This window comes from Lynx canadensis, chromosome A2, assembly GCF_007474595.2.
Source record: "Lynx canadensis isolate LIC74 chromosome A2, mLynCan4.pri.v2, whole genome shotgun sequence".
Classification (NCBI taxonomy): Eukaryota; Metazoa; Chordata; class Mammalia; order Carnivora; family Felidae; genus Lynx; species Lynx canadensis.
The window spans coordinates 19,797,993-19,823,675 of NC_044304.2; the positions used below are offsets into that span (position 1 = coordinate 19,797,993).

Here is a 25,683-nt window from a genome sequence, read left to right on the forward strand (position 1 = left end):
ACTCCATTTGACTCCAGGTTTAGAAAGTAAGGAGCTAACATTTACTGAATATAAATTATGTTTCATATTTGAACCCAAGATTTCTGGTTCTCTGGAGTTATTTTCACTGTTTCATACTAACTGCCAATCAATTGCCAATCACTATCTTTTATTCTTTCCTCCCCAAGTTATACCAGATCTTCTGAATATGGGGGTATTTTTAGGAGTAATACTCCTTGGTTAAACTTTCATCTAAAGTTTCTTAAGATATTGACTAATGTGTGGTAAAGTCTTTACTATAACCAATGTCAGTATTAATTAAATTGGAAATGAGATTAAAAACTCAACTAGGGGCTCCCAGGTGGCTCAGTCAAAGTGTCGACTTCGGCTCAGGTCATGATCTCATGGTTCATGGGTTCAAGCCCCACATCAGGCTCTGTGCTGACAGCCTATTTCGGATTCTGTGTCTCCCTCTCTCTCTGCCCCTCCCTGCTCATGCTCTATCCCTGTCTGTCTCTCAAAAATGAATAAACATAAAAAAAAAATTTTTTAACTCTTATTCATTTTTGAGAGACAGAGACAGCTTGTGAGCGGATGAGGGGCAGAGAGAGAGGGAAACACAAAATCTGAAGCAGGCTCCAGGCTCCAAGCTGTCAGCACAGAGCCCGACATGGGGCTCAAACTCACAAACTGTGAGATCATGACCTGAGCAAAGTCGGATGCTTAACCAACTGAGCCACCAAGCCGACCCCCCAAAATTTTTTTAACGCAACTAAAACATACATTCTTTGAGTTTGATATCTTTCAGAGGTGATTTTTATGTGTTTGAATTACAAATCTACTTAGATCCTGAATGATTTTTTCATGCTAATGAAAGTAATGCATGACTAAGCCTTGAGCATACTTGTAGGATTGGTAGGATGAGAAAAATGAACATGACTTATCAATGATCTATAGAAAATACATTCTTAATTCAAAGAAATCTGTTAGAGACATGATATTGAATAAATTTATTTTTCCATCAGAAGGGGGAACTACTTGGGGATTAAAACTATCACAGTCTTAAAATCCCCAGCCTCATTTATTTACCTACTGGTGAGCACAATTAGCTGTTACTGTATAAAGGCATGTCCCTGCTGGGGTAATGTCTCAACCTCTGTACACAAGGTTATGGCAAATAAGAACTTCTGGGCACATAAAAGGAGATGAGTAATTGAAGGACATGGCATGCTGAGTGTGTTCTTTCTCTTTACTAGGCATTTGGGCCTGGACTTGGTGCCTCGAAAGGACTTTGAAGTAGTGGATTCAGACCAGATTAGTGTCTCAGATCTCTATAAAATGGTAAGAAATCTAACACAGGGTAAGCTTGTTCCTACACACTTCATTATTTCTTCTTTGTTTGTTATTCCTAATTACACTATGAAACAGTATTGCTAAAATTGTTCCTTTGTCTTTGTCCCAGTGTATGTAAGGGATCTGCCTTATTCTGACACTACATATCACCATTGCTTTCTAAATGGAAATACTGTGCAAGGCTGTATTGTAATATCCAGGGATCATTTATCTGTTGGTTTTGCTAGTGAATGGAGTTCCTTCAGCCTGCATCCAAAATTCTGTCTCTCACCACCTCTTAAGAAGGGAAGGTAGTTGAAGCTGTAAAGATCCAGTTTATTGGTTAATGTAGTGATTGAACCTGGAAATAATTTAAAATATAGTAAGAGATAGTAAGATATATTTTACTATATTACAGACGTAATATAGTAAAATATAGTAAGTAACAGCTGTCTATTGGCTGTTACTAAAATGTATTGAGTTAATTGATGATGAAGATTACATTTTACAGCCTGAATGAGAAGTAACTAAAGGTAAAAAATTTTAAGGTAAAACAAATAAAGATCAGAAGCCTCAGGTGACTATTAAGCTTAAACTAAGGGACTGGGTAAAATATTGCTTTGTGGACTTATGTATTTGAGTGTTTATTGAAAGAATTACAAGTTTCTATTTAAGGAAAATGTAATTTTTTAGGTAACTTTGAGGATACAAAGTATGTTGCCTGGTCAAGGACCTTTGGAAATTTGCCTAAGTAACACACAAGTAACATATCAATTGCTAATGTATATTTGCTAGTGTAGGAAAGCATTTGTGTATAGTTGCCCTAACTATGCTCTGTTCAGTATGATGCTGTAAAGCATGAGATTTAGAGATTAAAGATGAACAAGACTTATCCCATCCCTCGAGAATATCCCCATCTGGAGTATCGATGTTCTTTACCCTTTCTGGGTCATGGAGATCAGAGAGAATTTCTTCCCAGGACAATGCAAGTATGGTTTTGCATACAAAGTTTTACCCTCAATTTTAAATAATTGACAGTTACTTCTGATGTTTTCCCATGAAGTCCATACATGGCCCCCAGGTTGAGAAACTAGTCTAGTGGGATCAAATAGACCACAAACAAACAATTGCCGTATATGTGCTGTATGCCATAAATGTATTAAGATGTTGTTAGAGGGAGTGACTGATTATCTGGGGCTGGGAAAAATCAGTGAAAACTTCCAGAAACAGTAATACTTACTGTAAACCTTGAGGGGTAGACAGGGGATCACCCAGAAGACAAACAAGAAGGAGAGACATTCCAAAATGAAATAGAGAAGCGGTAGTTCCAGGAAACTATCAGATATTTGGTAAGTTTGGCACGTAAGTATGTGTTAATAATTGGGAGGTAAGTCACAGAAGGAGGCAAGGGTCAGATCATGAAGAGTTTTATAAGCCCCATGTTACACTTTGTCCAGTAGTCTGGTATAGCTATGGGAGTAACATGATCGGATATGGGTTTCAAATGCTGGCTCTGTCTATAGAGAATGTAAAATGCAGAAGACTGGAATCAGGAAGGAAAGAGACCACAGAAGTGATTCAGGCAATAAATAATGACTAGACAGCAATAAGAATGAAGAAGAAATGCAGTAGAGAATGTAGATGTTAGTAAATAAAAATGATGAATTTTGATCAATTAGATGTGGAAAGTGAAGGGTGATTGAGAGTTTGAGGCTAAGACCTCCCCTCAGAATGGTGGCTTAGAGGATGCTATTTTTGATGAGGATTTTGCATTTTATTCTAAGTGTGACAGAAAGCCTATGAAGGTATTTGAGCAGAGGAATCACATAATCTGGCTTACATTTTAAAAGGATCCCTCCAGCTGATGTGTGCAGAAGGACCAGAGTGGGGCAAGAATGGAATTAGGGAGCAGTCATTCAAGCAAAATATTTTAATTTTTGGTATTTGGGCCAGAGTTGGAACAATGAAAGTAGTAAGAAATTGTTGGATTCTGAATGTGTGTTGGAGACAAATCCATTCAGAGTTGGTGATAGATTGATTTGGTATATGTGTGTACAAAATAGAGGAAGGTCAGAGAAGAATGACTCCTATGTTTTGATCTTCCCAACTTTGACCTTGTAAAAGTGGAATAGGAAATACTGTGGGAGAGGCAGGTTTCGGAGTATAGCAGTGGGAATCAATACATTGGTCTGGTTTTTCTTTTCAAGTTTGAGATGACTTTTAGACTGTCAAACTGAGATGTTGAAAGTCTGGTGTTCAGAAGTGAAGCTCAGATATAACAACTTCAGAGTCATCAGAATATTATGTGGTATTACCATTTAAAGATGTTGGATGAGATTACCATTACCTTCCATAAACCTTCATACAGTGAAACCCAGTATTCAGCAGATCCTACACAGCACTTCTGGACAGCCAGACATCAATAAACATTGAAGGAAACCTCCCACATAAAAGTCAGAGACAGAACAAATACATGTGAAAGGAAATTGGAAGAAACAGACAAGTCAGTAGAAGAAAATGGTGGTTACTGTCTGCAAAGAGAAATCCAGAAACAGCCAAGAAACAGAGTGGAACAATCTAAGAAGCAATTGAAGGAGTTCTAGAAAATTACAAATGAGTTAACTGGAATAAACTTGATAAAAATATTAGAAAACAGGATGACACCAATAAAAAATTAGCAATAGGAGAGAAATGTTAGGAAAGTTAGAGGTTTGATCCAAGAGGTCCAATATCCAGATAATGGAGTTAAAGAAGAAAGAACAGAGATAAAGAAATAAAATTACTGAAGAAATCATATTAAAAATTTTTCCAGGGTAGTGATATCACCAAGATGGTGGAGTAGAAGATTCCATCCCCTGTCCTACCATGAAGATCAACATTTAGACAGGCACAAATGAAAGATAGCTCTGGGAGAGCTTAGAAGAAAACCATCACTTAAGAAGCTTCAGCAACACAGTGGAGCAAAAAAACCTCAGAATAACCAGACAAAAAGCATAGGAAGAACACTTTCATTTTGCTACATCATTCCATGCCCCAGGCTGGCACTACTCAGCACCAAGAAGGAACTCCCTAGCCTAAAAGGATTCCCCTCTCCAGGAAAAGGAGAAGAGGATAGGCGACCAGCCTTCCCAGCCCTTCAGGCACTGTATAAAGGATCCTCTTCAATTTTACCCCATCAAGAGACTGGCAAAGCTGAGACATCTAGAGATAGGTAGGAACAAGGAAAAGGACAGGGGCTACCCATATCTGCCATGCGGCGAGAGTGACCATGGTTCCCACTGGCCTGCTGGGTATAGGATCCCAGCAGCCTTCACTTCTGAGGACTTGAACAACCCTTATAGATGCTGTAAACCCCCTCAGCTTTCATCACTGAGGTCCTCGTCATGGGCCCTAGGAGACTGCTGCACCTCAGCATCTTTCACCTTTGAAGAAACCAGTGGCCAGCAAAGCTGCCACAGAACCCCTGCAAATTTTCTCACCCAAGTTTTTCACCCTGCAGGTATTTGCATTCACAGATGCCAGCCCCCTAAGCACCTCCTGCTCCCTCCCCACCCCTCTCTGGGGCATTAAATATGCAGCAGCTAGCCTAGACCCTGTGGCTGTGCACATGTAACATGCAAGCCTAGATTCCCATGGCTGACCTCTGTGGTTGTGCATATATTCATATGTAGCCCCTGCTGCTGCATACCTGCTGGCCTGACTTCTGTGATTGACCTTCATTGCCGTGCATGCTCCCATGGTGAACTCCTGTATACACAGGAGTGTATGCCAATAACCAAGGCCCCCACAGCTGCTTATGGGCCCAGATCTGCCCTTGACAGTTGTCCGTGGCCTTCATTGCTGGGCACACCTAAAGCTAACCCCTGAAGCTATGCACCTGCATACTGCCAGGCCAGTCTCTGTCCCAGTCTCCACTGCCTCCTACAGCTATGCGAATGCATGCCAGTAACCAGAGCCCCTGCAGTTGCTAGTGCATGTGCAGTTGGCATCTGCCTCTTGTGCTGGTCCCATTAACTGTGTGTCTTGCAGCTTTCCCCTGATACTTTGCAGGTACCTTGAAGCTGAAGGTATACCTACTACTAGCTCTGACCCCCACTGCTGCCTGCCCAGGTTCCTAGACACTGGACTTGGAAGAACCACTGAGGACCCCACCAACCATTGCAGACACTGTAGACCCTCTGCACCTCTCTACGAAATCCCATGGTTGTCGCTATTGTTGACCCATGTGGCCTAAGCCAGTGAGACACACACTCCTGGCCCCAGAATTGCCATATGCCCTACACTTGGCATCCTGCACCACTAGACCCAGAGTCATAGCATTCTCTAGCATCCCCCTACCTATCAGTGAAGATCTTTCCTCACTGAACTCATTCAGTATAGTCTTGAAATGGTGACTGCTCTTCACATACACAGATAACTATTCAAGAGTACAGGAATCACAAAGAATCAGGGAAATGTGACATGAGCAAAGGAACACAGTAAACTTTCAGTGACCCCAAAGAAATGGAGATATACAAATTGCTGACAGATAATTCAAAATAATTGTTCTAAGATACTCAGAGGGCTTGTAGCTCTCACAAAAAAAAAAAAAAAAAATTCAACAAAACTGGGTAAATAATACAAGAACAAAATGAAAAGTTCAACAAAAAGAAAATATAAAAAACAATGAAATAAATTTTGGAGCTGAAGGATACAAAGACTGAAGAATCAATAGAAAGCTTCAATATCAGAATGGACTCCTACAACTATATGGTCAATGAATCTTCAACAAAGCAGGAAAGACTATTCAATGGAAAAAAATAAGACAGTCTTTTCAACAAATAGTGTTGGGAAAACTGGACAGAAACATGCAGAAGAATGAAACTGGAACACTTTCTTACAACAGACACAAAAATAAATTCAAAATGAAGGACCTAAACAGGAGACAGGAAACCATCAAAATGCTAGATAACACAGGCAACAACCTCTTCAACCTTGGCCGGAGTAACTTCTCACTAAGAGTAACATCTCACGAAAGGCCAGGGAAACAAAAGCAAACATGAACTATTGGGTCTTTTCTTAAAATGTATTACTTTAAATTTTTTTTATATAATTTTATTTTTTAAAATTTACATCCAAATTAGTTAGCACATAGTGCAACAATGATTTCAGGAGTAGATTCCTTAGTGCCCCTTACCCATTTAGCCCATCCCCCCTCCCACACCCCCTCCAGTAACCCTCAGTTTATTCTCCATATTCATGAGTCTCTTCTGTTTTGTCCCCCTCCTTGTTTTTATATTATTTTTGTTTCCCTTCCCTTACGTTAATCTGTTTTGTCTCTTAAAGTCCTCATATAAGTGAAGTCATATATTTGTCTTTCTCTAATTTCATTATTTTTTAATTTTTTTAACGTTTATTAATTTTTGAGAGAGAGAGCATGAGCAGGGAAGGGGCAGAGAGAGGGAGACATAGAATCCAAAGCAGGCTCCGGGCTCTGAGCTGTCAGTATAGAGCCTGATAGAGCTCTAACTCATGAACTGTGATATCATTACCTGAGCTGAAGTTGGATGCTTAATCGACTGAGCCACCCAGGCACCCCGAACTATTAATCAAGATAAAAAGCTTCTGCACAGTGAAGGAGATGATCAACAAAACTAAAAGGCAGCCTGCAGAATGGGAGAAGATATTGGGATATTAGTATCCAAAGTCTGTAAAGAACTTATCCAACTCAACATCCAAAAAAATAATAATAATAATAATAATAATAATCCAGTGAAGAAACGGCAGAAGACATGCATAGATACTTTCCAAAGAAGACATCAGATGGCTAACAGACACATGAAAAGATACTTAACATCACATCATCAGGGAAATACAAATCAAAAGCATGATGAGATACCAGCTCACACCTGTCAAAAATGGCTAAAATTAACAACACAAGAAACAAAAGGTGTTGGTGAGGATGCAGAGAAAGGGGAACCCTCTTGCACTTGTGGTGGGTTGCAAACTTGTGCAGGCACTCTGGAAAACAATATGGAAGTTCCTCAAGAAACTAAAAATAGAACTACCCTATAATCCAGCAATTACACTATTAGGAATTTACCCAAAGAATACAAAAATACAGATTCAAAGGGGGTACATGCACTCCAGTGTTTATAGCAGCTCTGTCAACAATAGCCAAATTATGGAAAGAGCTCAAATATCCATCGACTGATGAATGGATAAAAAGATGTGATACATATATACAAGGGAATACTGCTTGGTGATGAAGAAGAATGAAACCTCTCCATTTGCAACAACATGGATGGAACTAGAATGTATTATGCTAAGCAAAACAAGCCAGTCAGAGAAAGACAGATACCGTGACTTCACTCGTGGTATTTAAGAAACAAAATAGATGAACATAGGAGAAAGGAAAGAAAAATGAGATAAAAACAGAGAGGGAGGCAAACCATAAAAGACTCTTAACTACAGAGAACAAACTGAGGGTTACTGGAGGGGAAGTGGGTAGGGGATGGGCTAAATGGGCGTTAAGGGCACTTGTTGGGAAGAGCAGCGGGTGTTCTATGTAAGTGATGAATCACTGGGTTCTACTCCTGAAACCAGTACTACACTGTATAGTAACTAACTTGAATTTAAATAAATAAATGTAAATATTTTTTAAATGCCAATGGGATTTTTTAGAAATGAAATTCTAAATTTCATATGGAACCACAATAGACCCTGGAGGCATCACACTTCCTGATTTTTTTTTTAAATTTTTTAATGTTTATTCATTTTTGAAAGAGAGACAGAGCACAAGCAAGGGTGGGGCAGAGAGAGAGGGGGGCACAGAATCTGAAGCAGGCTCCAGGCTCTGAGCTGTCAGCAGAGCCCAACGCAGGGCTCAAACTCACGAACCGCGAGATCATGACCTGAGCCAAAGTTGGATGCTCAACCAACTGAGCCACCCAGGCTCTCCTCTGATTTCAGACTACATTATAAATTTATAGTAATCAAAACAGTATGGTACTGGCTTGATGAACAGACCAATGGAGCAGAATTGAGACCCCAGAAATAAACCCACACGTATATGGTCAACTAATGTTTGCAAGGGAGCCAATAATATTCAATGAGGGAAGGATAGTCTCTTCAGTAAATGTTGGGAAAACTGGATATTCAAATGCAGAAGAATGAAAATTGTATCTTACACTGCTCACAAAAATTAAGGACTTAAATGTTAGACCTGAAACTGTAATCTCCTAGAAGAAAACATAAAGCAAAGCTGCTTGACATTGCTGTTGCCAGTGGTTTTTGAATATGACACCAAAAGCACAATAGCAAAAGCAAAAATTAACAAGTGGGACAACATTAAAATAAAACAGTTTCTGTGCAGCAAAAGAAACAACTAACAAAATGAAAAGTCAGCCTACAGAAGAGGAGAAAATATTCACAAACCATAAAGGGTTAATATCCAAACTATGTAAGGAACTCCTAAAGCTCAAGAGAAAAAAACAGTCTGATTTTTTAAATGGGCAGAGGATGTGACTTTTTTCCAAAGAAGACACAAAAATACATGAAAAGGTGTTCAGTATCATTAACCGTTAGGGAAGCACAAATCAAAACCACAATGAAATATTACCTCACATCTGTTAGAATGCCTGTCATCAAAAAGACAGGAGGTACTAACTTCCAGTTATAAAATAAATAATTCACCGAGTTGAAAGTAAAGCCTAGGGAATATAGTCAGTAATAACATAATGACAATGAATGGTGACAGATGGTGATTACACTTAACTGTAGTGAGCATTGAGTATTGTTGAATCAGTGTTGTACACCTGAAACTAATATAACACTGTATGTTGATTATATTTTAATAATAAAAAATAAAAGAGAAAAAGAATTTTTTAAAAGATGAGATAAATAGTGGCAAGGATATGTAGCAAAGAGAACTCTCGTGCACCATTGTTGGAAATATAAATTTGTACAGTCACTGTGAAAAGCAGAATGGAGATTCCTCAAAAAATAGAAAATAGAACTGTATGATCCAGCAATTCCACTTTTGGGTATATATCCAAAGAAATTGGAATTCAGATCTCAGAGGATAGCTGTACTTCCTTGTTCATTGAAGCACTATTCACAGTAGCCAAGACATAGAAACACTTAAGTGTCTATTGATGGATGAATGGAGAAATAAAATACAGTATATATGCAATAAAATATTAATCACCCATAATAAAGAAGGAAATCCTACCATTTATAGCAAAATTGATGAACCCTGAGAGCATTATACTAAGTGAAATAAATCAGAGAATGACAAATAATACTTTATGATCTCATTTATATGTGGAATTTTAAAAAGCTGAAATAATAGAAACAAAGAGTAGATTGTTGGTTGCCAGGGGTGGGGAGTAGGGGAAATGAGATATTAGTCAAAGGGTACAAACTTTCAGTTATAAGAGGATTAAATTCAGGGTATCTAATGTAACACATGGTGACAGTCGTTCACTATAGTGTATTGTGTACTTGAAGGTTGTTAAAAGAGTAGATCTTAAATGTTCTCACCATACCAACAACAACACAAAAAGGTAATTATGTTAGGTGAAAGACGTGTTAACTAACCTTATTTTGATACTTATTTTGCAATATTATATGTGTATCAAATCATCATGTTGTGCACCTTAGACTTATATAATATGTTAATCATATCTCAGTAAAGCTGGCAAAAAAAAAAAGAAAACCTTTTCCAGAGCATAGATATGAGTCTCCAGATTGAAAAGTCCTAATAAGTATTTAGTACTTAATTGTGAAATTTTAGCTCACTAAAGTTGAAACCTTCCAGTGAGAAAAATAGGTCACCTACTAAGGATTTGTCCTAAGAATAGCATTTGTCTTCCTAATAGCAATGCTGAAAACTAGAAAATAATGAAACACTGCCTTTAAAATTCTGAGGGAAAATAAAATTTGTCTTAGAATTCTGCATTTACTCTGCTATATTATCAATCAAATGGGAAAGTTGCCCGAAGAAAATTTTGGTCACTCAAAGTATAAAAACAAATGAATAAAAAGTCTCTAACTCTTTTTTAGGAAACTACGAAACAATAAATTATTTGTTTAAAATAAGGGAGTAAACGAAAAGATGCTATTAGCATCTTTTGCTATACAGCATCCTGTGCCATACAGGAAAGGGAATGAAAGGAGAAGTGCAGAGAATTCTCAGGTTACCATCAGAGGAACATTCCAGGATGACAGTTGTGCAATAGGCCTAGACAGTAACTGGTCTAGATGAAAGCAGAGGGGCAGTCAGGAGGAAATGTCTCCAGGAGAAAAATGACTTCATAGAGTATTTGGTAGTTTTATCCATGGCAGTCTACATATTTAATGCAATCCCTATCAAAATACCATCAACATTTTTCAGAGAGCTAGAGAAAACAATCCTAAGATCTGTATGGAACCACAAAAGACCCCGAATAGTCAAAGCAATCCTGAAAAAGAAAAACAAAGCTGGAGATACCATGATTCTGGATTTGAAACTATATTATAAAGCTGTAGTCATCAAGATAGTATGGGACTGGCACAAACACAGTCAATGGAACAGAATAAAATACCCAGAAATGGACCCACAACTATATAGTCAACTAATCTTCAACAAAACACGAAAGAATATCCAATGGAAGAAAGACAGTCTCTTCAACAGTTGGGAAAACTGGACAGCAACATTCAGAAGAATGATGCTAGACCACTAGCTTAGACCATACACAAAAATAAGTTCAAAATAGATGAAAGACCTAAATGTGAGATAGGAAACCATCAAAATCCTAGAGGAGAAAAAAGGCAGCAACCTGTTTGACCTCAGCCAGAGCAGCTTCTTTCTAGACACTTCGCCAAAGGCCAGGGAAACAAAAGCAAACATAAACAATTGAGACTTATGATAAAAATCTTCTGCCAGTAAAGGAAACAATAAACAAAACTAAAAGGCAGCCTACATAATGGTGGAAGGTATTTGCAAATGACATATCTGATAGAGGGTTAGAATCCAAAATCTATAAAGAACTTAGCAAACTCAACTCCCAAAATACAAATAATCCAGTGAAGAAATGGACAGAAGACATGAATAGACACTTTTCCAAAGAAGACATCCATATGGCTAACAGACACATGAAAAGATGCTCAACATCACTCATCAACAGGGAAATACAAGTCAAAACCACAATGAAATACCACCTCACACCTGTAAAAACAGCTAAAATGAGCAGCACAGGAAACAACAGGTGTTGGTGATGTTGTGGAGAGAGGGGGAACCCTTTTGCACTGTTGGTGGGAATGCAAACTGGTGCGGCCACTCTGGAAAACAGTATGGAGGTCTCAAAAAATTAAAAATAGAACTATCCTGTGATCCAGCATTTGCAGTACTGGGTATTTATCCAAAGGATATAGGTGTACTGTTTTGAAGGGGCACATGTACCCCAATCTTTATAGCAGTACTATCAACAATAGTCAAGTTATGGAAAGAGCCCACATGGAGTGTCCATTGACTGATGAATGGATGAAAAGATGTGGCATATATTGAATACTACTTGTGATGAAAAATAATGAAATCTTGTCATTTGCCACAACTAGAGGGTATTAGGTTAAGCGAAATAAGTTAGAGAAAGCTATTAAATGGCTTCATTCATATGTGGAATTTGAGAAACACAACAGAACACAGGGGAAAGGAAGGAAAAATAAGATAAAAACAGAAGGAGGTAAGCTATAAGAGACTGTTAAAGACAGAGAACAAACTGAGGGTTGCTAGAGGGGAGGTGGGTGGGAGATGTGTTAAATGGGTGATGGGCCTTAAGGAGGGCATTTTTGGGGACAAACGTTGGGTGTCATATATAAGAGATGAATCACTGGGTTCTACTCTTGAAGCTGAGACTATACTGTATATTAACTAACTTGAATTTAAATTTAAAAAAGCACACAATGAGATACCACCAAACTCTCTCACTTTGGAGAGAACCCAAATACCCATCAACTGATGAATGATAAAGAAGATGTGGTATAATAATGAAGAAACAGGAAGAGAAATAAAGAAACTGAGCCCATTCACAATTGTACCAAGAAGCATAAAATACCTAGGAATAAACCTAACCAAAGATGTAAAAGATCTGTATGCTGAAAACTATAGAAAGCTCATGAAGGAATGGAAGAAGATACAAAGAAATGAAAAAACATTCCATGCTTATGGATTGAAAGAATAAATATTGTTAAAATATCAATACTTCCCAAAGCTATCTACACATTCAATGCAATCCCAATCAAAATTGCACCAGCATTCTTCTCAAAGCTAGAACAAGCAATCCTAAAATTTGTATGGAACCACAAAAGACCCCTAATAGCCAAAGTAATATTGAAGAAGAAAACCAAAGCGGAAGGCATCAAAATCCCAGACTTTAGCCTCAACTACAAAGCTGTAATCATCAGGACAGTATGATATTGGCACAAAAACAGACACGTAGACCAATGGAATAGAATAGAGACCCCAGAATTAAACCCACAAATGTATGGCCAACTAATCTTTGACAAAGCAGGAAAGAATATCCAATGGAAAAAAGACAGTCTCTTTAACAAATGGTGCTGGGAGAGCTGGACAGCAACACGCAGAAGAATGAAACTAGACCACTTTCTTACACCATACACAAAAATAAACTCAAAATGGATGAAGGACCTGGATGTGAGACAGGAAACCATCAAAATCCTAGAGGAGAAAGCAGGAAAAAACTTCTCTGACCTCAGCCGCAGCAATTTCTTACTCGGCACATCTCCAAAGGCAAGGGAATTAAAAGCAAAAATGAACTATTGGGACCTCATGAAAATAAACAGCTTCTGCACTGCAAAGGAAACAATCAACAAAACTAAAAGGCAACCGACAGAATGGGAAAAGATATTTGCAAATGACATATCAGACAAAGGGCTGTATCCAAAATCTATAAAGAACTCACCAAACTCCACACCCGAAAAACAAATAATCCAGTGAAGAAATGGGCAGAAGACATGAATAGACATTTTTCCAAAGAAAACATACAGATGGCCAACAGTCACATGAAAAGATGCTCAACGTCGCTCCTCCTCAGGGAAATACAAATCAAAACCACATTCAGATACCACCTCATGCCGGTCAGAGTAGCTAAAATGAACAAATCAGCAAACTATAAATGCTGGCGAGGATGTGGAGAAACAGGAACCCTCTTGCACTGTTGGTGAGAATGCAAACTGGTACAGTTGCTCTGGAAAACAGTGTGGAGGTTCCTCAAAAAATTAAAAATAGAACTACCCTATGACCCAGCAATAGCACTGCTAGGAATTTACCCAAGGGATACAGGAGTGCTGATGTATAGGGGCACATCTACCCCCATGTTTATAGCAGCACTTTCAACAATAGCCAAATTATGGGAAGAGCCTAAATGTCCATCAACTGATGAATGGATAAATATGTGGTTTATATATACAATGGAATACTGCTTGACAATGAGAAAGAATGAAATCTGGCCATTTGCAGCAATGTGGATAGAACTGGAGGGTATTATGCTAAGTGAAATAAGTCAGGCAGAGAAAGACAGATACCATATGTTTTCACTCGTATGTGGATCCTGAGAAACTTAACAGAAGACCATGGGGGAGGGGAAGGGGAAAATAAAAAGTTACAGAGAAGAGGGAGACAAACCATAAAAGACTCTTAAAAACTGAGAACAAACTGAGGGTTGATGGGAGGTAGGGGAGAAGGGAAAGTGGGTGATGGGCATTGAGGATGGTACCTGTTGAGATGAGCGCTGGGTGTTGTATGGAAACCAATTTGACAATAAATTATATTTAGTTTTAAAATAATAAAAAGGAAGATGTGTGTATATATATATACACACATGCATTCACACACATATGCATACAATGGAATATTACTCCACTTCAAAAAATGAAATTTTGCCATTTGCAGTGACGTGGATGGAGCTAGAATGTATTATGCTCTAACACAGTAAGTCAGAGAAAAACAAATACCATATGATTTCACGCATGTGGAGTTTAAGAAACAAAACAGATGAACATGGGAAATTGGGGGAGGGAAGAGAGGGAAACAAACTACAAGAGACTCTTAACAATAGAGAACAAACTATGGGTTGATGGAGGGAGGTGGATGGGAGATGCGCTAGATGAGTGATGGGTATTAAGGAGGACACTTGTTGTGATGATCACTCAGTGTTGTATGTAAGTGACAAGTCACTGAATTCTGCTCCTGAAACCAATACTGCACTGTATTTTAACTAACTAGAATTTATTTTTTTTTTTTTTTTTTTTTTTTTTTTTTTTTTTTTGGATTTTACATTTTTATTTTTTTTTTTTTTTATTTTTTTTTTTTTTTTGTTATTATCATATTTATTTTTTTTTTTATATGAAGTTTATTGACAAATTGGTTTCCATACAACACCCAGTGCTCATCCCAAAAGGTGCCCTCCTCAATACCCATCACCCACCCGCCCCTCCCTCCCACCCCCCATCAACCCTCAGTTTGTTCTCAGTTTTTAACAGTCTCTTATGCTTTGGCTCTCTCCCACTCTAACGTCCTTTTTTTTTTTTTTTTTTTTTTTTCCTTCCCCTCCCCCATGGGTTCCTGTTAAGTTTCTCAGGATCCACATAAGAGTGAAACCATATGGTATCTGTCTTTCTCTGTATGGCTTACTAACTAGAATTTAAATATAAACTTGAAAGAAAAAGAATATTGTACCATATGGAGGATGTTTTTGAAAGGTATTTTATAAAGCTGTAGAAGAACATAGGAAAGGGCCCTGTAACTTAAATAAAACTAAGATTGCCTTTTTAAGAATTTTTTATTATTTTCAATGTTTATTTATTTTTGAGAGAGAGACAGAGCATGAGCAGGGGAGGGGCAGAGAGCGAGGGAAACACAGAATCTGAAGCAGGCTCCAGGCTCTAAGCTGTCAGCACAAAGCCCGACGTGGGGTTCAAACCCACAGACCATGAGATCATAACCTGAGCTTAAGTCAGATGCTCACTGACTGAGCCACCCAGGCGCCCCAAAAACTAAGACTTCTAAAACAAAAGCAAAATGTAGAAGAAAGGAAATGTAATTGAAATACACTGTTTGGCTCACCAGTGAACAATATTTAAGTTACAGTCACTAACAAGTTTTAACCAAAAATTGGGAGATATTAGGAAGATAGATGAAGGGAAGTGAATATAAACAAATGTGAAAATCCTCACTACCATTATAAGAAGCTAATAAATAAATCTAAAACTTCACAAAAAGAGAGCTTTATAAATGTGACATTTAGAAATACTTGATAAATTTTAGAAAAAAAACATAATAAAGAGTTAAAAGTACTTATCTTAGGAAATAGTACAGGATGAACAGAGGACTGATAATTTTATTGCAAGACTTTTTTTTATGTTTGCCAACTTAATAGGCATGATTGTTTCTTATTGTTTTAATTTTCATTTGATTACTAGGGAGGTTGAACATAGTGTTATAAGTCTACTGATTGAATTGCATTTTTTTTTTCTGAATTATCAGTGTGTCTCTGGCCCATCCCCCCCCCCAACTGGTAGTCTTTCAGCAGTTTATTTTTTTAATATGAAATTTATTGTCAAATTGGTTTCCATACAGCACCCAGTGCTCATCCCAACAGGTGCCCTCCTCAATAACCGTCACCCACCCTCCCCTCCCTCCCACCCCCCATCAACCCTCAGTTTACTCTATTGCAAGACTTTTAAGGCTATTTAACTTTTAAACCTATGTGCTTATATTACTTTTAATACATTTAAATGTTAATTTTAAAATGTTGACTTCTCAAAAAGACCAAAGAAAGATTCAAGTCTCTTTTTTTCATTTTATGCTGTCTTTTATCCCATGTATTTGCCTTTAGATAAAAGAACTAGATATTCAGAAGAAAAAAATGATTTTGAAAGTCCATAAATTTATTGAAAACAACTTATTTTTATGTTAAATTGCATATAGTAAATGCACAGCAAGTGTTTTGATTAAATGTTAAATTTACCAAGAAGTTTCAAAGGAATAACCTTTTAAAACCTTTTTGTATTAACATTTAAATCTATTACTGGAAATTACAAAGGCTCCATGTGAAACTTTCTGAATATAATATTCCTTGTCACTCATTTTGCAAGAAAACCTTTATGAATAGGATTATACCTTAAGTTTACATTTAGAAATTTTGTTTTTCATTAAAAAGATCAATCCCCTGTGCAAGTGTTTAGTGGTAATAATTGGTAAAAATCTCTTTATATGCACAGATTTTCTATTCTATATGACAAGAACCAGAAGAATCCCCTAATTCTCCTCAGTTCTTGCTTCTGCATAATAACAAGTCCAAATGCACTTTCAACGACAGAGAACTGGTGCCGCCCAAACTAAAAAAGCATTTCAAAGGGCAACAACAAAGTATTTTTGTTAATTTTAATGAGCTATGCCTCTTTGGGGAATGTGGACACTTGAAGATTATATAAGAGCTTCTAAATTGTGGGGAGATCTAACAGAATACTTACATTATAACCTCCTGTTATGTTGTTATCTTTCCGCATTAGCATGTGTTGGGAACTGTATTAGTCTGTTATCTTCTAGTGCTAATTAATGTTTTCATTAGATCAATGTTTGTACTTTCATTTCTGGACTTAAATCAATTGATTAAATTTGCTAGCAATGAAGCATCGTTTTATTAGTGATCTGACTAAATAGATCTTGTATTTCCTTGTAAGACCCACAATACTTAACACAGTTCTAAATATATATAGCAGGCAATTAATTGTGTTATTCTATTGAACAGAATGTCTGAAGTTGCAGGGTTTTTTCCCACAATGGTAGACTTTTGTAGACTAAATGAACCAAAGACTTCAAAGGGCTGAAAACGCCTTCTGTATGGGGGAAATTTGGCAGAATAGTAATGTAGTGCATACATTTTTTTAATGAGAAAGGAAAATTTATTCCAAACACAAAGGACACAAAAGCAATTGTAAGAGAATATTTTCTTGAATTATCTGGTAATAAATGAGAAAACTTGGATGAAATAAAAAAGTTTTCCTAGGAAAAGGTAGATTACCAGTATTAACAGAAATACAGATTTAAAAGAAAGAAGTATTAGTATTTGGCTCACCAGACAGACATCTGGCCAGCCAAATATTTTTATATATACTCAACAGAGGTCTTTGAATATTTTATGTTATTAATTATAAAATATGATGGTAACATTAACAGCAAGCAATTCTATGGGGTTTATAACCAGGAGACAAATTGCTGAATGGTTAGGTAATAACATTTTCAGCGCTAATACATTAGGCCATATTTTTTTCCAAAATGACTATATATACCCCCACTAGCAATGTCCATGCAATTCTTAATTAATTTATATTTTTGATGTACATTGCCCTATGTACTTCAAATATAAAATGATTAAGATAGGGGTTTTGTTTGCTCTCTGGGAGGGCAAAGTCTAGAGTTAGGTAGCAAACACACAGAAATAATACATTATGGCCCTAATACAGGTGGTGATGGTTCTGAAGAGGGATATTATCAGCTGGCCAGCTGAATGCCACCTAAAGGGGAAGTGGTTTTTCCCTACGGTGCCATGAAAGAGGTTCCAGAATGTCAGTTTTGATGCTTTACCCACACAACATTTGTTAGACTGGTTTGAAAATTCTCCTCAAATTTGGTCTTCTAAAATCTAGAATGACATTTGTTATTGTCAAAAGGGAGTTCACCGAAATTAGCTATAAACTCCTGTATGTAGTTATAATTGAATATTTGTGTTGAGGATTGGTAGTCATTTTTAGGAGTTAATCAGTAACTCCACTTGAGAAGAATCAGTGTAGTCCCTGAATGTAAAATAGAACAATGGAAAGCATTTTAGGCCAATAACCTTCCCAGTGGGATATGGGTCAGTAAACCATAGAAAACTTTTTTTTGAAAGCCTGAGTTTTAAAAATGTTTCATTTATTTTGGGAGAGAGAGAACACAAAATGTGTGCACATGTGAGTCAGGGGAAGGGCAGAGAGAGGAAGAGAGAGAATCCCAAGCAGGCTCTGCACTATAAGTGCAGAGCCCAATGCGGGGCTCAGTCTCACTAAGCATGAGATCATGACCTGAGCTGAAATCAAGAGTTGGTTGCTTAATGGACTGAGCCACTCAGGCATCCGGAAAGCCTAATTTTTTAGAAACCTTTTTGTATACATTTTCTTTTATACATATACATTCTATGTGATGATTTCCCCAGCTGTTGGAGGCCTATTTTATTATATTTAATATGCATCATGGGAACATATAGTCCCATCAATGAACATTAATAATCAATAATAAATTACTAATATAGCTAATAATACACATGAATATTTAATAATTAGCAAATATGGCTAGTAAGATACATTTAAATTAACATCTAATTGTATTCAGTTTTCCAAATGGACACATTTAACCCTAAATTAAAAAAATGAAATCGGTCTACTCAGCAACCATCCTTCCTACCCACGTGGTGTAGAATAGTTCACCAAATGAGTGTTGTCTCCCACTTCTAGGTCCCAAAGAGAGCAAATAGAAACTCTCATTGTTGCATTTAACAAGACCAGGGACTGAACATACCAGGTTACCATACCAGGTTAATCTGCACAAAACTCTGTGAGGTTGAGTTCAGCACAAAATGTTATCCTCACTTTTATATGAGCAAAGACAAATGTGAGTCAAGATTTAAAACCAGGTGGTCTCACTTCTGCACTTAGGTCCCTAACTACTGTTCCATGCAGCTTCCTGTTAGGTAATTTGAGCCTCACAGTAACTGAGAGAAAGACAATAAAAGCTTTTATCTCAGTTTTACAGGTGAAGAAAATGTCTCTTGGAGAGAGTAAGCAATTTATCTGATTTCACAACCCTTTTACATTTAGCTGGGATTGGAATCTGCTTCTTCTAACATCAGCCAGCAGCAAAGGAACAGCATGTTGGGGGTGAGGGGTGCTTCAGGTTAAAGACTACATATCTTCCAGAGTAGAAAGCCTGAATAAGCTGGATCTTGCAGCTCAGGAGGTGGTAGAGGGTGTGGAGCAAACAGCACCAAAGCAAAAATCTACTAGCAAGAGCCCATCACTTGGGTGGTTGGTACTCTGAGCTGGAGAGTCTTGGGTTTGAATCCAGACTTTGCCACCTTCTTGCTGTATGATCTTCAGCACGTCACTTTCTTACACCAAGATTTTTATCAGAATTAAATGAGAACATATAAGTAAAAGACTACAGAATGCCTAACATATAGAGGCTGCTGAATAACAGTTACTTTCTTTCCCAGTTGAGTGATTTTTTCTTTTTTTTCTTTCCATAGCACTTATCTAGCCGGCAGAGCGTACAGCAAAGCACATCCCAGGTAAGCAGTCTAACTAGGCCTCCCAGTATTTCCCTCAGCTCTTTCTTTTAAGAGATCACAGCATGGGGATGCACCAGCCAGTGATAGCCACTCCTGATGTCTTGATTGTGTGCTGCCTTTAATCTAAATGGCCCTGGTCTCTAAGCAGATTTGCCTGGTCTCCACTCACTGCTCTGTGCAAATTTACTTAAGCACAATTAAAATAAAGTAGACGGGAGACTAAAATGAATCCATCTGGGAGAAAACAGAAGTGTCATTTAGTATGGTAGCTATTACCATCTAACAATGTAAATCAAGTGCATCAGGGTGACAGTGTCTCCAAAAAATAACTTTGAATTTAGAAGTTTGTGGAGAATTTATAAATTTGTGATCTTGTGGAGACTTTAAGTTCACTCATAAGTTGGAATTACTGTTCCTATATCTCCTCCACTCAGTTTACTTCTCCCAGCTGCAAATTTGCCCACTTCAAACCAAGTATATTGACACAGTACTCCCTTACTAGCAGAGAAAACACCTTTTCTCTCTCTTAAATTATCCCCTTTGGTAGTATGAGGAAAGCCAGTCATTTAGTTTTCATTTTATTTATGACCAATGCATGAATAACTAAAATTGGAATCACTGTTTTTTGCCTTCCTCATTAGGTAGATACGATGCGCCCACGTCATGGAGAAACCTGTCGGATGCCAGTGCCACATCACTTCTTCCTCAGTCTGAAGAGTTTCACCTACAATACCATTGGAGAAGATACTGATGTCTTCTTTTCCTTATATGATATGAGAGAAGGCAAGCAGATCAGGTAAAAGTTACTAGAGGTTGTGGTGAGGTTGAGATTGTATAAGGATGGTATTGGTTGGGTCATAAGCATCTCTGGCCTTCAGAGAAGATAGATGACAGAGAAAGAAAAACAAGATTAGGTGACCTCTTCTTACTTAGCAGAGAGTTTTGCCTCAAATCCCAGTTTACCTTGAAGTCATGTGTGGCCTCTTTTTTATCCTGTGCCTATTTCCACATGGAAGTTCAACCCCAGTCTTGGCTGTTACCACCTCAGAGAGAGAAGACGATGCAACTCTTCAGTGCCAGAGAAAACGCATAAGAGAAACATAGAACAAAGCAAGTTCAGCAGAGAGGTCCAGCTCCAGAATACAGTACCCTGGGCCCTGCCTTGCTGCACGTGGGAGAGAGGGTTCACAATGTAGTAGGCTAATGGTGTCCTGTCTAAGAGCAGCCAAGCCCTCAATGCCATTCCAGCCCTGCAAAGGGGAGAGAGCATCTTCCAGACTGAAGGGAAGGTTGGTCTGATTCCATTGTTCCTCTTTTCCTTGGATTGGAAGAGAGGCCACAGAACGGGTCTGATATGCAGCAGACCATGTATTTGGGCAGAACAGTGAAGCCTTTAAGCATGAGCAAGTGCAGCAGTGCTTTCATCGTGAAAGGTGGGAGGAGTCAAGGAGACATTCCAGGCTTCTGTTTCTCTACAGGCCAGCACGGCTGTGATGGGTGAGATGATCTTTATAGCCAACTTAGACTTCTAGGGCATCCAGACATTTCTCTGTGGTCATCTTCTAGGTGGGGTGGGGAGAAAGTAAATTTGGGGATGCTTTTATATTGCTTGGAAACTTCCTGTATTCAAAGTGCTTTATGGGTTTTTTTATTTTTTTTATTTTTTGCTTAAAAACTGAAATCATGGTTTCATTTTTCCAATTGCATGTTATATACAAGAAAATTAAAAATGGAAGTTATAACAGTACAAAAGGAAAGCAGTTAGTTTGCATGCTTCCCAGTACCTCTGTTCTTGACAGACCTTGCCCCGCAAATTAAAACACCTTGCTTCACTTTGGCATAGGGATAAAATGATACATTTACTGATGGGGGCATGTGGAATTTCCTTGTCACCAGTAGCTCCCAGCATGTGTGTCTAGGAAAGCTGTGGCTAAAGGTAGTTGTGGCAGGGATGACAGCTACAGCTGCTGTGCACAGGTAAGACTGTAGGTCAGGGCTATGGAGATGCAGATTCTGGCTGCTCCTGTTTTCCTCCTAGGTCAGAGATTTGTAAACTTATTACTTATTTTGGTATATGGAAGAATCCTTTCTTTCTTTTTTTTTAACGTTTTATTTATTTTTGAGACAGAGAGAGACAGAGCATGAACAGGGGAGGGTCAGAGAGAGGGAGACACAGAATCTGAAACAGGCTCCAGGCTCTGAGCTGTCAGCACAGAGCCCAACCCGGGGCTCAAACTCACGGACCGCCAGATCATGAACTGAGCCGAAAGTCGGCCACTCAACCGACTGAGCCACCCAGGCGCCCCAAGAATCCTTTCTTTAAGCTAAATTTTATGAGAAAGTTCAATAAATAAAACAGGTAAAATAGAACTACTTCACTGTTGAAGGGAAAAGGGAAATAATAGAAATCTCACTGTGCTCCTTAACCCCACCCAGTATTCTGTGTGACCACTGAAAGTCCATGGGCTGCAGTTTAAAAACCAGAGAACCCTGCTTAATCATCCTTGAGTGCCAGGGATTGTGTCTTCTCTTTCCATGATCACAGCACCACACACAGTGTCTGTGCTCATTACATGCTTTCTCGGGCTTACTGCACAGAGAAGATCTAAGCCCAGCAGAGACACCCCAGCTCTGGTCCACGTGAGGTTATTAATGCATCAGTTGTTTTTTCTTTGGGCTTATTATTTGTAATTGAGCCTCAAGAAACAATAAAATATTTCAAAAGAAGAAAAGTGAAAAAAATGTTCTTTTTTGTAGAGCTGCTGGAAATGTTTTGATCTTTTAAAAACCCCTAGACTAAATTAGAGAACTATACCACCTTCCCATTCACATAATAAAACTGTAAGGTCCTTAGTTGAAAACACTACTTCCTTTCTTTAGTTTTAAGAGTAAACTAGTAAGCAGAATTTAAATCTAGATTTAATTGTTAAACATTCTTTCTTCTTTCCATTAGGATCTGTGTAGTTGTATAAGCCTTCAAAAATTTTAGTTCAGTCCCAACACAGTGTGGAAGTTCCTCAAAAAATTAAAAATAGAACTACCCTATGACCCAGCAATAGCACTGCTAGGAATTTACCCAAAGGATACAGGAGTGCTGATGCATAGGGGCACTTGGACCCCAATGTTTATAGCAGCACTTTGAACAATAGCCAAATTATGGAAAGAGCCTAAATGTCCATCAAATGATGAATGGATAAAAAAAAAATGATGAATGGATAAAGAAATTGTGGTTTATATATACAATGGAATACTACTTGGCAATGAGAAAGAATGAAATCTGGCCTTTTGTCACAACATGGATGGAACTGGAGAGTGTTATGCTAAGTGAAATAAGTCTTACAGAGAAAGACAGATACCATATGTTTTCCCTCTTATGTGGATCCTGAGAAACTTAACAGAAGACCATGGGGGAGGGGAAGGGAAAAAAAAAAGTTAGGGAGGGAGCCAAACCATAAAAGACTCTTAGAAACTGAGAATAAACTGAGGGTTAATGGGGGATGGGAGGGAAGGGGAAAGTGGGTGATGGGCATTGAGGAGGGCACCTGTTGGGATGAGCACTGTGTGTTGTATGGAAATGTATGGAAACCAATTTGACAATAAATTTCATATTAAAAAAAATTTTTAGTTCACTGAGCTGATGATGCCAGCTATGTATACTTTCATAATAATTAGGTATTAAACTGGTCATATATTACTTCCTTGAATTAGTAATCAGAGATCATGAAAAGTTAGGAATGTGTTAGATCAGGTGCACAGAGTGTTGATACAAAGCAGTCAATCTGATCAATCAAACAGTGCTAGTCCAGTGTTCAGTATCGCCAGGACACTCTCACCTCTGTGCTGAGGACAGGTTTGAGCCGGGGGAACAGGCTCCAGAGAGGACCAGCTGTTCTTGCACTGTAAGTCTCATTGCTGATCTGACAGATGTATCTCGGGAGGCTCCAGTGCATGGCCGACTGCAAACCCACATAGCATATCCTGATAGATGTTGGTTGATGAGTGTGAAACAGTCTGCAGGAGGGAAGAAGCAGCAGCTGGTAGGACATTAGTAGCTCTGACTGTTTTTGTGACATTTTATCATTCTGAATAAAATTGTAAATATTTAGCCTTGAAATCTAAATCTCTGATTAAGATCTCTCCCCTGAGCTTCAGAGCCTCATTTCCTTTTTCCTACCAGACATCTGCCCTTATATGTTCCTCAGACATTTCTACCTCAGCATATCTAAACTGAATTCATTTTCTTTCCTCACACATACACTTCTTCCTGTCTTAAATCAAGTGAAAGGCATTATCATTTGCTCAGAGATCCATGTCAAAACTTTGGGATCCTTTTAGGCTCCTCTCTCTATATCTGCTTCCTTTCTCATTTAACCACTATATTTTATCAACTTCTGTCTCCCAAATATCAGCGAAATCCATCCCCCCTGTCACCCCAGATCCTTCACATTTCTCCCCAAATACAGATTCCCTGAATCTACTACCTTCCTACCCTGAGTTACTGTCCACAGCACCACCATACTTATCTTTTAATATATATATATTTTTTTCAATGTATGAAATTTATTGTCAAATTGGTTTCCATACAACACCCAGTGCTCATCCCAAAAGGTGCCCTCATCAATACCCATCACCCACCCTCCCCTCCCTCCCACCCCCATCAACCCTCAGTTTGTTCTCAGTTTTTAAGAGTCTCTTTATGCTTTGGCTCTCTCCCACTCTAACCTCTTTTTTTTTTTTCCTTCCCCTCCCCCATGGGTTTCTGTTAAGTTTCTCAGGATCCACATAAGAGTGAAAACATATGGTATCTGTCTTCTCTGTATGGCTTATTTCACTTAGCATCACACTCTCCAGTTCCATCCACGTTGCTACAAATGGCCATATTTCGTTCTTTCTCATTGGCATGTAGTACTCCATTGTGTATATAAACCACAATTTCTTTATCCATTCATCATTTGGTGGACATTTAGGCTCTTCCCATAATTTGGCTATTGTTGAGAGTGCTGCTGTAAACATTGGGGTCCAAGTGCCCCTATGCATCAGTACTCCTGTATCTCTTGAGTAAATTCCTAGCAGTGCTATCTCTGGGTCATAGTGTAGGTCTATTTTTAATTTTCTGAGGAACCTCCACACTGTTTTCCAGAGTGGCTGCACCAATTTGCATTCCCACCAACAGTGCAAGAGGGTTCCCATTTCTCCACATCCTCTCCAGCATCTATAGTCTCCTGATTTGTTCATTTTGGCCACTCTGACTGGCGTGAGGGGATATCTGAGTGTGGTTTTGATTTGTATTTCCCTGATGAGGAGCGACGTTGAGCATCTTTTCATGTGCCTGTTGGCCATCCGGATGTCTTCTTTAGAGAAGTGTCTATTCATGTTTTCTGCCCATTTCTTCACTGGGTTATTTGTTTTTCGGGTGTGGAGTTTGGTGAGCTCTTTAAAGATTTTGGATACTAGCCCTTTGTCAGGTATGTCGTTTGCAAATATCTTTTCCCATTCCGTTGGTTGCCTTTTAGTTTTGTTGATTGTTTCCTTTGCTGTGAAGAAGTTTTTTATCTTCATAAGGTCCCGGTAATTCATTTTGCTTTTAATCCCCTTGCCTTTGGGGATGTGTCGAGTAAGAGATTGCTACAGCTGAGGTCAGAGAGGTCTTTTCCTGCTTTCTCCTCTAGGGTTTTGATGGTTTCCTGTTTCACATTCAGGTCCTTCATCCATTTTGAGTTTATTTTTGTGAATGGTGTGAGAAAGTGGTCTAGTTTCAGTCTTCTGCATGTTGCTGTCCAGTTCTCCCAGCACCATTTATTAAAGAGACTGATTTTTTCCATTGGATGTTCTTTCCTGCTTTGTCAAAGATGAGTTGGCCATACATTTGTGGGTCTAGTTCTGGGGTTTCTACTCTATTCCATTGGTCTATGTGTCTGTTTTTGTGCCAATACCATGCTGTCTTGAGGATTACAGCTTTGTAGTAGAGGCTAAAGTCTGGGATTGTGATGCCTACTGCTTTGGTCTT

General features: G+C 38.3%; 1 protein-coding gene across 6 annotated transcripts in view; it reads left to right on the forward strand.

The window, feature by feature from the left end:
* Positions 1–25,683, forward strand: part of DOCK3 (dedicator of cytokinesis 3) — a 597,238-nt gene that overhangs the window by 378,384 nt on the left and 193,171 nt on the right. For all 6 annotated transcript variants that reach the window (XM_030306883.1, XM_030306888.1, XM_030306884.1 and 3 more), the window contains exons 7-9: positions 1,236–1,320; positions 19,635–19,676; positions 20,318–20,472. In XM_030306883.1, the coding sequence (XP_030162743.1) occupies positions 1,236–1,320; positions 19,635–19,676; positions 20,318–20,472 (282 nt within the window). The remainder of the gene's footprint in view (positions 1–1,235; positions 1,321–19,634; positions 19,677–20,317; positions 20,473–25,683) is intronic.